Genomic DNA, 13,115 nt, shown 5'->3' on the forward strand with positions numbered 1-13,115 from the left:
CAGCAGTTCCACTGCACCAAATGTCACTGTTCTGGACGTAAGTGCATGCTGTTCTTATAAAAATAGCAAAGTCACTATAAGCGTGCCGTTCAGATTTGAGGAGTTCGGTTCTGACCATCATCAGCAATTCCACTGCACCAAATGTCACTGTTCTGGGCGAAAGTGCACGCTGTTCTTATAAAAATAGCAAAGTCACTATAAGCGTGCCGTTCAGATTTGAAGAGTTCCGTTCTGGCCATCATCAGCAGTTCCACTGCACCAAATGTCACTGTTCCGTACCTAAATGCATGCTGTTCCTTTAAAAACACAAAAATCACCATATGTATGCCTTTCAGATTCGAGGAGTTCCCTCGATTTCTCCAGGATCCCATCATCAGAACTGAGTTCTGAAAAAATGGGACCAATCTGTATGCATATACATTCAATAAAAAAAAATTCAAAATCGGTCCAGTAACGACGGAGATATCGAGGAACAAACATTAAAAAAAATAAAATAAAAAAAACATACAGACGACTTGATAACCGTCCTTCTTGAGAGATATGAGGCGACGGTTAAAAATGCGTTTTAAAGTGACAGTGACTGATGGCGCCCTTATTAAATTTCACAATCTTAGGGAAGGCAGTTGACTGCATTCATAAATATTTCTTCATAGACATGAAATAAAGCACCAGAAGACTAATAAACAAATGTAGACAGCTGTTATTTTTTGGATACGACTTCTATTTTCATTAGACTTAGATTAAGCGGGATATACTCGTAGACCGTGATTACAAAAAAAAATGCTAATCACGGTCTATATCCCGCTCAATATAAGTCTAATGAAAATAACCGTGAATCATTCAAGACTTCTATTTTATAAATGCACAGAACTATAAAAAGTATTTAACTTGGCAGTGAGCACCCTTAATTTTGTTATACTTATTCTGTTATCAGACTCTTAGCGTCATTTCCAACAACATAAGGTTCATGTTTTCTAAAGTCTCATACATATCGGCAGTCGGTATCTCATGCAGTCGGTAGTGACCCTGCCTGCTACGCCGCGGTCCCGGGTTCGAATCCCGGTAAGGGCATTTATTTGTGTGATGAGCACAGATATTTGTTCCCGAGTCATGGATGTTTTCTATGTATATAAGTATTTATATATTATATATATATCGTTGTCTGAGTACCCACAACACAAGCCTTCTTGAGCTTACCGCGGGCCCCAGTCAATCTGTGTAAGAATGTCCTAAAATATTTATTTATTTATTTATTTATTTATTTTACATATGACGCCTGACAATCTCTGATCATATTTCATATAAATAGTGTTGAAAATATACCAATGTAATTGCACCTCCATGTTAGGTCTATTATTTGTGTTTATGACATGTGGTTTAAAAACTAACTTCCGGGGTTCGATATTCAAATATATGTGTCATTCGTGTAAATGCAATGGTGGTTTGTTGATCTAAAATAAAAACTCACATTACAATTAAAACTGTTTTCTTTATTTAATTTCATCAGGTTATGGGCCCAGCCACAGCCTGGCGCATATTCCTGTAAAATTATCTAAAGAATTCAGGAAGTATATCGTCGAAAGAAATGTGTCGGCGAGAAGTATAAAAGTGAGGACGTTAGTAGGACGCCATTGTTGAAAATTTTAATTTACTTGCTCGGCGTTAGGAGTAAGGAAGGAACAGCACGATGGATTTGAATTTAAATACAAATAACAGCTTGATAAAGTTGGAAGGATCCAGTAACTGGAATATATGGAAATTTCAAACAACCGTATTGTTGCGAGGTCAAAAATGGTTGGACATTGTAGAAGGAAAGACGGTAAAACCGGAAGAAACTGGCAGTGAACAGGCTGCTTGGGAGGCAAAAGATGCAAAAGCTCAGACTTTGTTGGTAACGCGCATGACGGAGAGATCCATGATGCATATATTATCATGCTCGACCTCGGCTCAAATGTGGAAGAAACTGCTTAGTGTGTATGAGCAAAAGACGGAGACGAGTATCCATATTGTACAGAACCGTTTCTTTCAATACAAATACGAAGCAGGAACTGAGATGTCAACATTTCTGTCAAAGATTCAAGAAATGCAGAATCAACTTACACAAATGGGCGAGAAAGTCTCTGATAAATTCGTTATTACGAAAATTTTAATGTCGTTGCCAGATGAATATAAACACTTTGTATCCGCTTGGGAGTCTGCCCCTGATGACAAGCAAACTATGGATAACTTAGTGGCGAGATTGTTAGTAGAAGAGGAAAGAGTAAAAGAGAAGGGCGAAGGGCGAGAGCCAACCCCGTCGTCGTCAGCTTTCGTAGCGAAGAATAAAAAGAATGCTAAGTGCATGAAGTGTGATAAATTCGGACATTATGCCAGTGAGTGCAGAAGTAATAACAACTATAACAATAGTGAAGGTCAAGGACATAATAACTTTAATAAGTGTTTTTATTGTGGAAAAGGTGGACATAACAAAGCACAGTGTTGGTTTAGAAAGAACAAGGAACAGAATAAAAGTAACGCGTTTGTGGTGTCTGATTCAATAGGATCCTGTAATAAATCGCTTTTCATGGTTGACTCAGGGTGTAGCGAGCACATTTGCCGCGAACGTGGACTATTTTCGACATTTACCAGTGTAAACTATGATTGGAAAGTCGAAGTAGGTAATGGCGCGGAACTTAGTGTGCGAGGCCACGGACAGATGGCGGTTGAAGTGTATAACGGGAGTGAATGGATTGATACAACCATAGACAATGTTTTGTTCGTTCCTGAAATGAAGTCTAATCTCTTCTCTGTCAACCGAGTGACAGATAAGGGTTACTATTTGGTGACAGATGTCACGTCAAGCAAAATTTGTAAAAATAACGAAGTTTGTGCGGTCGCAAAACGAATTGGGAAGGCGTATTATTTAGAATTTCGGTTTAATAACAATGTGGCGAGTGTTGCTAAAACATTGGAAGGTACCTTGACCGAGTGGCATGAAAAATTAGCACATCAAAACTTCGGTCATGTCCGAAAAGTGCTTGAGAAAAACAACATTGATGTTAAGTCTACCTCTGTTCCCAAGTGCGAGAGCTGCCTCGAAGGCAGGATACATCGATTGCCATCTAGTAAAAGCGAAAATGCGACTACCAGAACGTGCGAACTAATACACGCCGATACTTGTGGCCCGATGGAAGTTGAGTCTTTGAGCGGTTCAAAATACTTCGTCGTATTGAAGGATGACTTTTCGAACTACAGAACAGTTTATTTTGTGAAAAACAAATACGAAGTGAAGGGTTGTATTAATGATTTTCTGAATAAGGCGGAAAACATGACAGGAAACAGTGTTCGAGTGTTTCGTAGTGATACAGAGATAAACAGAGACGTGAAGGAGATGTTGTCGAGACGCGGAATAGAACATCAGACGCGGAATGAAATAACAGAGCGAAATGTCAATGCTGAACCCGAAATACGTACCCTTGTCGAGTCTGCTAGAACCATGCTGAACGCCAAGAACCTGCCAAAAGAGTTGTGGGCAGAGGCAATAGCAGCAGCAGTATTTGTACTGAATAGGACTGGTAAAAGCAAATACAGTGAAAAATCTCCTTATGAAGTCTGGTCAGGGAAAAGTTTTGACATCCACCAGTTAAAACCCTTCGGTACTCCAGTATATACTCATATTCCAAAAGAGAAGAGGAAGAAGTGGGACCGAAAAGGGGAAAGAGGATTGATGGTTGGATATGGAGATACTGTGAAAGGCTATAGAGTATACTATCCTGATACAAAGAGTGTGGATTTGAAGCGGGACATCGTTTTCTTGGAGAGTGTAGAATCAAAAGATGGGAGTCAGCAGGAGGTCACTTTGACCATAAAAGAAAACACAGAGAGAAAAACTGAAGAGCCTTGCACTGAGCCAGAAGGGGAGTTGTCAAGTGTCAGTGAGAGAACAGCAACTTCAAGTGCAGAGGAATCAGGAAGTGAATATATCCCATCTGGTGATGAAGTTGACTTGAAAGAAATACCTCCACGAAAACCAAGTTCACGGATAAGAAAACCACCTGAATTTTACAGCTATAATTGCCAGAGTGTCCGAACTACAGAAAATGAGCCTGATACATACAAAGAGGCAGTGACCCGGCATGAGGCTGTTGAATGGTTTGAAGCTATAAAGGGAGAACTGAAGACATGTGAAAATAGTGACAACTGGAAAATAGTGAGTGATCTAGGAAGTGAAATAGTGATCAGTAGTAAGGTAGGAAGTGAGTGTTTAAGAAAAGTGGTAATAAAGATGCTATGCAGTATAAAACCAGGTTAGTTGCTAGGGGTTTTGTGAACAATGACATTAAATTTAAATGACATTTAGGCTGTTTGTAATAATTGCAACTTAATTTGCTAAAATAAAGAAAAGTACCTTTTAGTAATAAAACTATTGTCAAAATAAATAAGTCTAAGGGCTTTAATGTACCTGTTAGTGTTAAAATGAAACTTTTACATTTGTAGTGATAAAAGGAAGGTTTGTTTATTGTTTATTAGCTGTTTCAGTAGTGAGTAGATAACAGAAGTGTGCAAATGATTTGTCATTGACAGCATTATTAAAGGATACTAAGATATGTCAAACATACTCTAGATTTGAAATTTATCTATAAATGTTAAAATGGTGTTTTTAGAGGCATTTTGTAACTCAGACTGGGTGGAGGTTTGAAAGATAGATAATCCACCACGGGCTATAAGTTTTAATTTTTCAAATTGCTGGATATTTTTTGAAAGAAACAAATATGAGTCAGTTTATTTTATTAACAGAATTGGAGTATGTTGTAAATGCTAAAACTAGTATTGTAATTAGTCAGTGAAGCTTGTTGGTTGATTCATTTAATTTAAAATATATAAGAACCAACCAACAACCCGCAGACATGCTATGTAATTGGATATGTAGCATGTAAGTTAGTTGATATTGTATTTGAGAAATACTGATTAAGTCTTATCTTGTTTTAAAGTGTAATTACATTGAGAAGGGGTGTTGAAAATATACCAATGTAATTGCACCTCCATGTTAGGTCTATTATTTGTGTTTATGACATGTGGTTTAAAAACTAACTTCCGGGGTTCGATATTCAAATATATGTGTCATTCGTGTAAATGCAATGGTGGTTTGTTGATCTAAAATAAAAACTCACATTACAATTAAAACTGTTTTCTTTATTTAATTTCATCATGTACCTATGCTTAAAAAAAGGGACCAACCCAAGTTGTAATAACAATTTTTGTGTTAACTCAATAAACATTTTTTATTTCATTTTCAAATTTAAAAGACGACGATAAAGATAAAATTACGCTCACAAACACGTACTTACATGTATATACAAGAATAGAACAAAAAACAGAGAACAGAACATTATGTGCGCATCACGAAATTTAAAACAGATCGTTTTGACAATTTGAAAACATTGAACTGATTTAATTAGTAGTCAAATAAGTAGGTACAGATGTAGTGCGAAAAGAGTTGCCTTCGTATTGTTACGGAACCGTACGAACGTGTCATGCTATTTCAGTCAGTCTCAGTACAAGATGTACTGACATTGACTGAACTAGCATGACAAATACGAACGTTTCCGAAGGAAACCCTTTTCGCACTACATCTGTACCTTATTTTGTGTCGTACTGTAAGTTTGTCCTCACCTCAAAGTGCACGTTTAATGTTGTGTATCAGGCGCGGCGGTCGAGCGCGCGGTTAAGGTGGTCGACGAGCCGCAGCTGGCGCAGCACGTGCCGCACATGCGCGTCGCGCAGCGCGCGCGCGCCGCCCGCCCAGTATGGCTCAAAACCCTTCTCTCCTATATACACAAAATATATGATATCGATATCTATTGGACTTGACTAGACTAACATGATTCTGTCAAAAGCGAGAGATTGACAAAAATTCATAGTTTACCTGTTATCAAATAATAGGAAGGACGTACAGTCAACTAATTTGAACCCTGGGCCACTCTTCAACCATGTCAAAATGACAAGCATTAGGAGATTTCTTACAAGCTGATTTATAACGTCACTATGACATAGTCCTACAGTAGCCTAATTGGTTGACTGTACCTACATAATTTTGAAGAATTCAAGTTTGTAAAAGGAAACATCTGCCGCAGGCGTAAAATAGGTGAGTTATAGCAGTTACATTACTGTATAATACGTTTTTAATTATGTACCTACCTACATATCAGAAATGGGGTTGATTTAATCGCATTTGATTTACTATATTTTTGTGAAGTTTCGGTGAGTAGATAATACCTAATATTTAATTAGGTACAACCTGTTTTATTTATTTATTTATTTTATTTATTTGGGTCATCAACAGCAATACAAAAAATAAATTTAAGACACAAGGAACCATTAACATAGCCAATAACAGATGTCCACAAGTACTATACAAAAAACATGCAAAAGCTAAGTGGTAACAAAAGAAAAATACAAATTTAGTAGGTATAAGGAATGAAGACAAAAAAAAAAACAAAAACAAAAAGCGGTGCTGCTTATGAAGTAGGCACTTAGGCAATACTAAAGTACATTAATGTAGGTATGGTTTTGGTTTGCTTATTAGTCGTTATTATTTGTAGCAGGTTCATTTTGTCAATCCCTCACTTTTACTAGTAGATATACAAAGAAGTTGACAAAATTTTTATCTAAGTACCACTTAGGATTAATTTTTTTTTCAGCTTATTAGGCTTACGTTTATGTTTAGTGGATCTAGTTTTACAACACGAAGACTCATGTTGAAGGCCAGTAGACCTGTAACAAAAGTAAAAAAAATATTTTTCATAGGAGTATATGCTATACAACCGGGAAAAATAGGAGTACATGGACACTGGACAACCGTGCGAATTCGCCTTTTTGTCCTTTTCTTTACGTAGACACCTCATTTTTTCCCCTCTCTACTTCGCAAAACTTGCGCGGAAGGTCGCGTGTTCATACTAACCTAACCTTTTCCGATTCAGATAAATATACAAAAAGGCGTCCAAAGGTAATGTACATCCTGATTAGTGATTACCATGGCCCGTAACTTTCATGCCGATGACATTAATTTGAGGTCACGCTACATATAAAGTGATTCAAATAGTTCTATTGTAATAATTAATCATTATTCATTAATCAATTTAATCGTTTACAAATACGACTTCAAAAGTAAGCTATTCATATGTGGAATAATTCATACCTACTCGATACGTGAAACGAAAAGTTTTGTTTTATAATTTATTGAAATATGGTACAAAACTGTTTAGTAAAATGTATGAACAAAAAATAAACAAATAATTTAATTTACTTTTCAAGTATCAAGTAGTTATTAATTATTTCACGTATGAATAGATTATTTTTGAAGTCATCAAGTTTCTAATGGGGTGGCAACGCGCATGTGACACTGTTTGAGTTGCAGGCGTCCATAGTTTACGGTGACCGCTTTACATCAGGCGGGCCGTATGCGGATTGAACTATTGAGAGGTTACGTACAAGGAAGAAAAGTGTTCGATCGCAACTGGTTACGAATAAGAAGAAATTAGGCTTTGATCGCAACTGGTTACGTACAAGGCGGAAATAGTCTTCGATCGCAACTGGTTACGAAGCTCCGGTTGCGTACGCGGCCGAAGGGGCACTAACTTGGTATATCGGAAGAATCACTATGCATACCATAAACGGGCCATAGATGGGCTAGCATTAGCTAAGGCTCGCTTTAAAGATGCAACCATCTCGCAACGGTTTGAAAGCGCTCAACGAGTCTGCCACTCGTCCGGACTGAGAGACAGGCCAAGTATAGTTGCAAACGATGCTGAATGGAAGCCCCTTCATGTTGTATACACTTTAATGCGTAATTGTAGAGTGAATTCGATGATCCTATAGATCATAAGATGATATGCCTGCGTCGATGAGACATAGAGTGCTTCCGTTAGATACAATTTAATTAAACTGAGTTTTAACTGAGTATATGATACAATTATCCAATTATTTAACGTGAACTTTGTTGTATACTACTCCTACGAGTATGTAAATCCAGATTAAAACTTTGTATACCACAAGAAACATCTATACATTTCATAAATGAGTCGGTTACCATTAGCCAAAGAGGATCGAGTATTATAGAGAGTTACTGTCAAAGTAAAATCTGTAATCACAGTGCATAGACTGCCATCTCTCGACACAAGCTTAAAACTTTTGAACCTAAGTTTTGACAATTTGGCCCATCTTAAAATGTCAAATATTAATATTAACGCCATCTAGCCGAGCGTTCCCCAAAGGTGTAACGCCATCTAGGCAACCGTACATTTTTCTCTAGGGCTTCGAGGTACGTTTTTTTCTTAGACTTTATCCGTCTATACGGAGTTACATAATATATGTCTTTGCTATTAGCAAAGCTCGCTTTAAAGATTCAACCATCTCACAGTTGTTTGAGAGCACTTGGCGAATCAGCCACTCGTCCGGACTGAGAGACATAGGCCTAGTTACAAACGATGCTGAATGGAAGTTGCCCCTTCTCGCCGCGAGATACACTTTAATGTGTACTAGTTTGTAGAGTCGGAGTCACGCGAATTTCATGTTCAGAGCATAAGCTGCACAGTGCACGTGCGGCGATGTGGCCACATAAGTGGGTATAATAGCGTAAAAATTATCTATTGAAGAATAGTGGCGGTAACATTTACCCAGAATCGGGTGTGTATAATAGTAAAATTTTTATTTTTTTTGTTTTACTTTAAGGTCATAATTTTAATATACATTTTTGACAAGCCACAGATGAAAAGGTAGAAACATGAAGTGAAGAAACTAAGCACATGTCGTGAATTGGACTTTTCTAAACAGTTTCAATCATAAAACTCAAAAACGTTATTTTGATTTGGAAAAAAATGTGTTGACTGCGGCGTTCTATGCATAAAGAGTTCTAGATGCTTTACATGCATTAAGAACGAAATCGTGGTAGAATTTCAAATAATTAACTTCCTTATTGCACCCAAGGCACAAGATTTTTTTCATGATTGAAAGCCACATGTTAAGATATATTTCAGTGAGCCTGGCCGAATGCACAAAAGCTCACGAAACGAAACGCTAGTAGATATCTCTAATTCTCTATCGCTCTTGCGTATTGGCGCGACAGTGTCAGACTATCTGTCGCGGCGTTCCGTTTTCGTTTCGCGTCGGAGAAATGCCATTCGGCTACGGGCCTGCTCTTCGTTTCACTAGTATTTAACTATAACTAGGCACATTAGTACAACTACCTCAAGAACGCGAATTGTATTTTATTAATTTGAGCACCATTTGAAAAACATTTGAGCTCCAAAATGTCCCAGAACTATCAAAATATAAAAAGTTAATATATGTAAAACGCCTGCGCATAATATATTCTCCTCAATCGGAGTGTAGCTTACGTGAGAGTTTGCACAGAGAGGCTGCGGCATGCAGGAGGTGAACTCAGCGAACGATTGCTAGGAATATGTCTGCACTTTTTTATAGGCTCCTTCATCATTGGACCCCTGAAATGAAATGGTCTGATTCAGTTTCAGCTTTCCTTTATTATTATTAAATTAATTAATAAGTAATCGTAAGCACTCTGAACTAGAATTTATCATGTTATTATTTCGTCGTCTATAGTAACATATTTGTACTAACCATACTTATAGCATTCCAATCACAGGGAATCAATGTTAAAATATTGACAGTAATTTTATTATAGGTCAAATATTGACAGTATTTATAGGTCTCCGTATTGTCATCTTGCGGAGAGTATGTATTTTATAGCTCATCTAATTGAGATCACTAATTATGTAAACTTAGTTATAAGATTTATAAGTAGCGGTATACAGATAGTACACAACGAATTATTTGGCAGCTGGTATTGTAACTTTACACGTTATGCAATGATCACAGCTGTTTATACAAAACCATTAAATAGGTTTGTTGAAATAAAACGAAGGTTCATTAGACTCAGTTAGTTCTCTAAGCCGATCCTTTTCTGCGTGACTAAAGAGTAAATTTAGATGAGCAGCACTAGAAGTAAAGCCTTACTCGACGTTATTAGAGAGCAATGGCAAGGAAGCAATTAGTTCCCGCAGGAGTCGTCGCACGAAGCGGCGGGGCCTGTCGAGCGCTCCGGCGGCGCCGCTTGCATCCTGCAACACCCACACAGCCCGACTCAGTCTCGCTTCCATTCACATACAAACGATATAGACGGAATCTTAAATAATCTTATGTCAACCACACTCTCATGAAGCATTTACTGAAAGACAAATATAGCGTGTGATATACTATACAGCACGACCACGGATGATTTTATTAATTCTGTTGCTGTACGAATTCACGAAAAAAAAAGTACTTTTTTGTACTTACGTTTCAAAAAAATGTACCCTTATGGTTTTGGAGTTCCGAAATAGGAGCCGTGGTCGTGCTAGGTAGGTACTCCCTGGCACGACCACACTATATTTAATGAGTTTTTAAATTTCTGTTGTGGTTCAAATTCACGAAAAAAAATGTACTTTTGTGTACTTACCTTTTTATAAAAAAGTACCCGCATGGTTTCGGAGTTTCTACATGGGTTGTGGTCGTGCTAGATAGGTACCTACTCCATGGCACGACCATATTAAGTTTTTGAAGTAATTAACATAGTACAATTTCAAAACACTTGTTTAGCATTCATTTGACCATCAAATTAAACATAAATCTAGCACGACCACACCCCATGTCGAAGCTCCGAAACCATGCGGGTATTTTTTTTAAAAGGTAGATACAAAAAAATATTTTTTCTTTCGTGAATTTGTACTGCAACAGAAATTTAAAAACTCGTTAAATATAGTGTGGTCGTTCCAGGGAGTACCTACCTAGCATGACCACGGCCCTATGTCGAAACTCCAAAACCATAAGGATACATTTTTTTAAACGTAAGTACAAAAAGTACATTTTTTTTCGTGAATTCGTACAGAAACAGAATTAATAAAATCATCCGTGGTCGTGCTGTATAGTATATCACACGCTATATTTGTCTTTCAGTAAATGCTTCATGAGAGTGTGGTTGACATAAGATTATTTAAGATTCCGTCTACATTTTTTTCGTGAATTTGTACCGCAACAGAATTAATAAAATTATCCGTAGTCGTGCTGTATAGTATCACATAATATAGCTACTTTACTCGAACTTCAGTGAGTATTTTACTCTTAGTAAATCCATATTTTTATGATGAGTGTTTAGTGAATAAGTAGGCTAGCTAACAGTCATTATATCATATTGTCCTAATGGAAAAGTAGTATCTACTTATGAAACCACATGTCCGCCATCTAGGGATTTCTACAATCTATCCTCGCTGCTACATATATATCGTGGCCAGGGATCGGAACCCGTTCCCAAATACCATTTGATATCGTTCTTAAACCGTTACCTATAAATTTTGTTCAATGGGAACAAAATAATTTCGGTTACGGTTCTTATATCGTTCCCTAAACGAACGGTTCATTATAAATTTTGTTCAGTGGGAACAAAATAATTTCGGTTTCGGTTCTTATTTCGTTCCCTCAAAGAACAGTTCCTTACAGTAACGTTTAAATGAACGAACAGAATTTTAGCGTTCCTAAAACCAATATTATTTCGTTCCGAGCCGCGCGGGAGTAGGTATAGCGACTGTAGCGAGCGCCAGAGCCGAACGTTTTCGCCGACGCACGAGCCGCCTTTCGCTGTCTCTTTTTCACACGAAGTTCATGTATATTTCTGTTTCGGTTAGCCGGCCGGCCGCGGCCGGCAATGAAGGTGAAGGTAGGTTGTTTGTTTTGTTTACTTCATTTACTTGAGTTGCAACTTTCGGCGTATAAACAGCGAACGTGCAGTGATAGTGTATGCTTGATATTGAAACTATTAGGATAGGAAGAAACAGCATAGAATATACACCATGTATAAAGGGCGGCAAATTTTAAAATTGTAGGGCTCACCGGCCAATTGTCTTCATAAAACCTGTCTACTTAAAGTTTCACGTTAACGGAATCATTAAAGGATTAAGACGATACAGGAGGCAAGCACGAATTCAGATTTTTAGGTCTTTATCGCCGTCGCGTTGACGGGGCGGAACCCACAGAGAGGCCCTGTATAGTAAAGTTGTGTGAGCGCGTGGCGCACGCACACAGACGCGTACGCCGGCGGCGCAAGTACTCGCGCTCGAGCCGACCGGCGCCCGCAATCGCTCTCTATAGTCTCTATCTATATTTTTCTAGTTTTGGACTTCTGATTTGCGTATAGTTTTGGACTCCGTGAAGTATACTCGTACTGATTTGAATAGAATGCAAATTTGTCATATTTTAGGTATTCTAAATATTATTCCTTACCTTATACATAATGTAATTATCTTAAAAGGAATCATGATACCGAAATAAAGTTATTCGGTATGTAAAAAACTAAAGCCTTTTCGATGTCAAAAAGAAAGTTTAAAATAATTTATTGATAAAGTAAATATTTTCTGAAAGGATTGGGTTATACCTAGGGATTGCAATAATATAAAATCCGGATTTTCGGATTATTTTTAGGGCAAAATCAGAACTCCGGATTAAATCCGGATTTTTTTTAGTAACTAAAGCCTGACAAGTTTTTATTTGACCCTGGAAGAGTGTCGCTACAAATCGTTTTCATATGGCAATAATGTGCCGACGTCATGTATAATCGGGACAGCGAGTACTGGGTTTCGTTTCGCGTTAATATTTGTAGAAAATTAAAGCATGGTTTTAGAGAATGACAATTTAATAAGCTAGGTTTGAAGACTTGCTACTTCCACACAGCCTAAAATTCATGAAGCTTGTGCCTGTATCGAAGTCGTCGATGTTTATTTTCTTCTTACGTGGGACCTTGTTTTGTACTGGTGGCGATGATGAAACGGCCTCCTTATTTCTTTAAATATTTTTCACGGCAGAGCTAAATACAGACACCATAAATAAGAACAAAAAATATATTAAGCTAAATCGAAACCAACTAATCATTGCATGAGAACATTATTAGGGTGCCCGCCCCCTACACGTAAAGTGGGGAGAGATTTTTTTTTCATTTCAACTCTGACGTGTGATATACCTATTGTTGGATAGGTATTAAAAAATGAATAGGGGTTTACTACTAACATTTTTTGATATTGTTAATTTTTTCG

The 13,115-nt window shown here is 37.5% G+C and overlaps 1 protein-coding gene across 3 annotated transcripts in view; it reads right to left on the bottom strand.

Annotated features, from left to right (window-relative positions):
• The window catches only part of LOC125241867, a 34,640-nt gene that overhangs the window by 7,264 nt on the left and 14,261 nt on the right, over positions 1-13,115 (bottom strand). For 2 of the 3 annotated variants that reach the window (XM_048150549.1, XM_048150548.1), the window contains exons 8-11: positions 10,012-10,115; positions 9,375-9,479; positions 6,695-6,753; positions 5,653-5,807 (exon numbers count right to left, since the gene is read on the bottom strand). In XM_048150549.1, coding sequence (XP_048006506.1) covers positions 5,680-5,807; positions 6,695-6,753; positions 9,375-9,479; positions 10,012-10,115 — 396 coding nt within the window. In that variant the 3' untranslated portion in view covers positions 5,653-5,679. Of the gene's footprint in view, positions 1-5,652; positions 5,808-6,694; positions 6,754-9,374; positions 9,480-10,011; positions 10,116-13,115 lie in introns of those variants that run through there. The other variant, XM_048150550.1, reaches the window with a different exon arrangement.

The sequence above is a fragment of the Leguminivora glycinivorella genome, chromosome Z, assembly GCF_023078275.1.
Source record: "Leguminivora glycinivorella isolate SPB_JAAS2020 chromosome Z, LegGlyc_1.1, whole genome shotgun sequence".
NCBI classification, from domain to species: domain Eukaryota; kingdom Metazoa; phylum Arthropoda; class Insecta; order Lepidoptera; family Tortricidae; genus Leguminivora; species Leguminivora glycinivorella.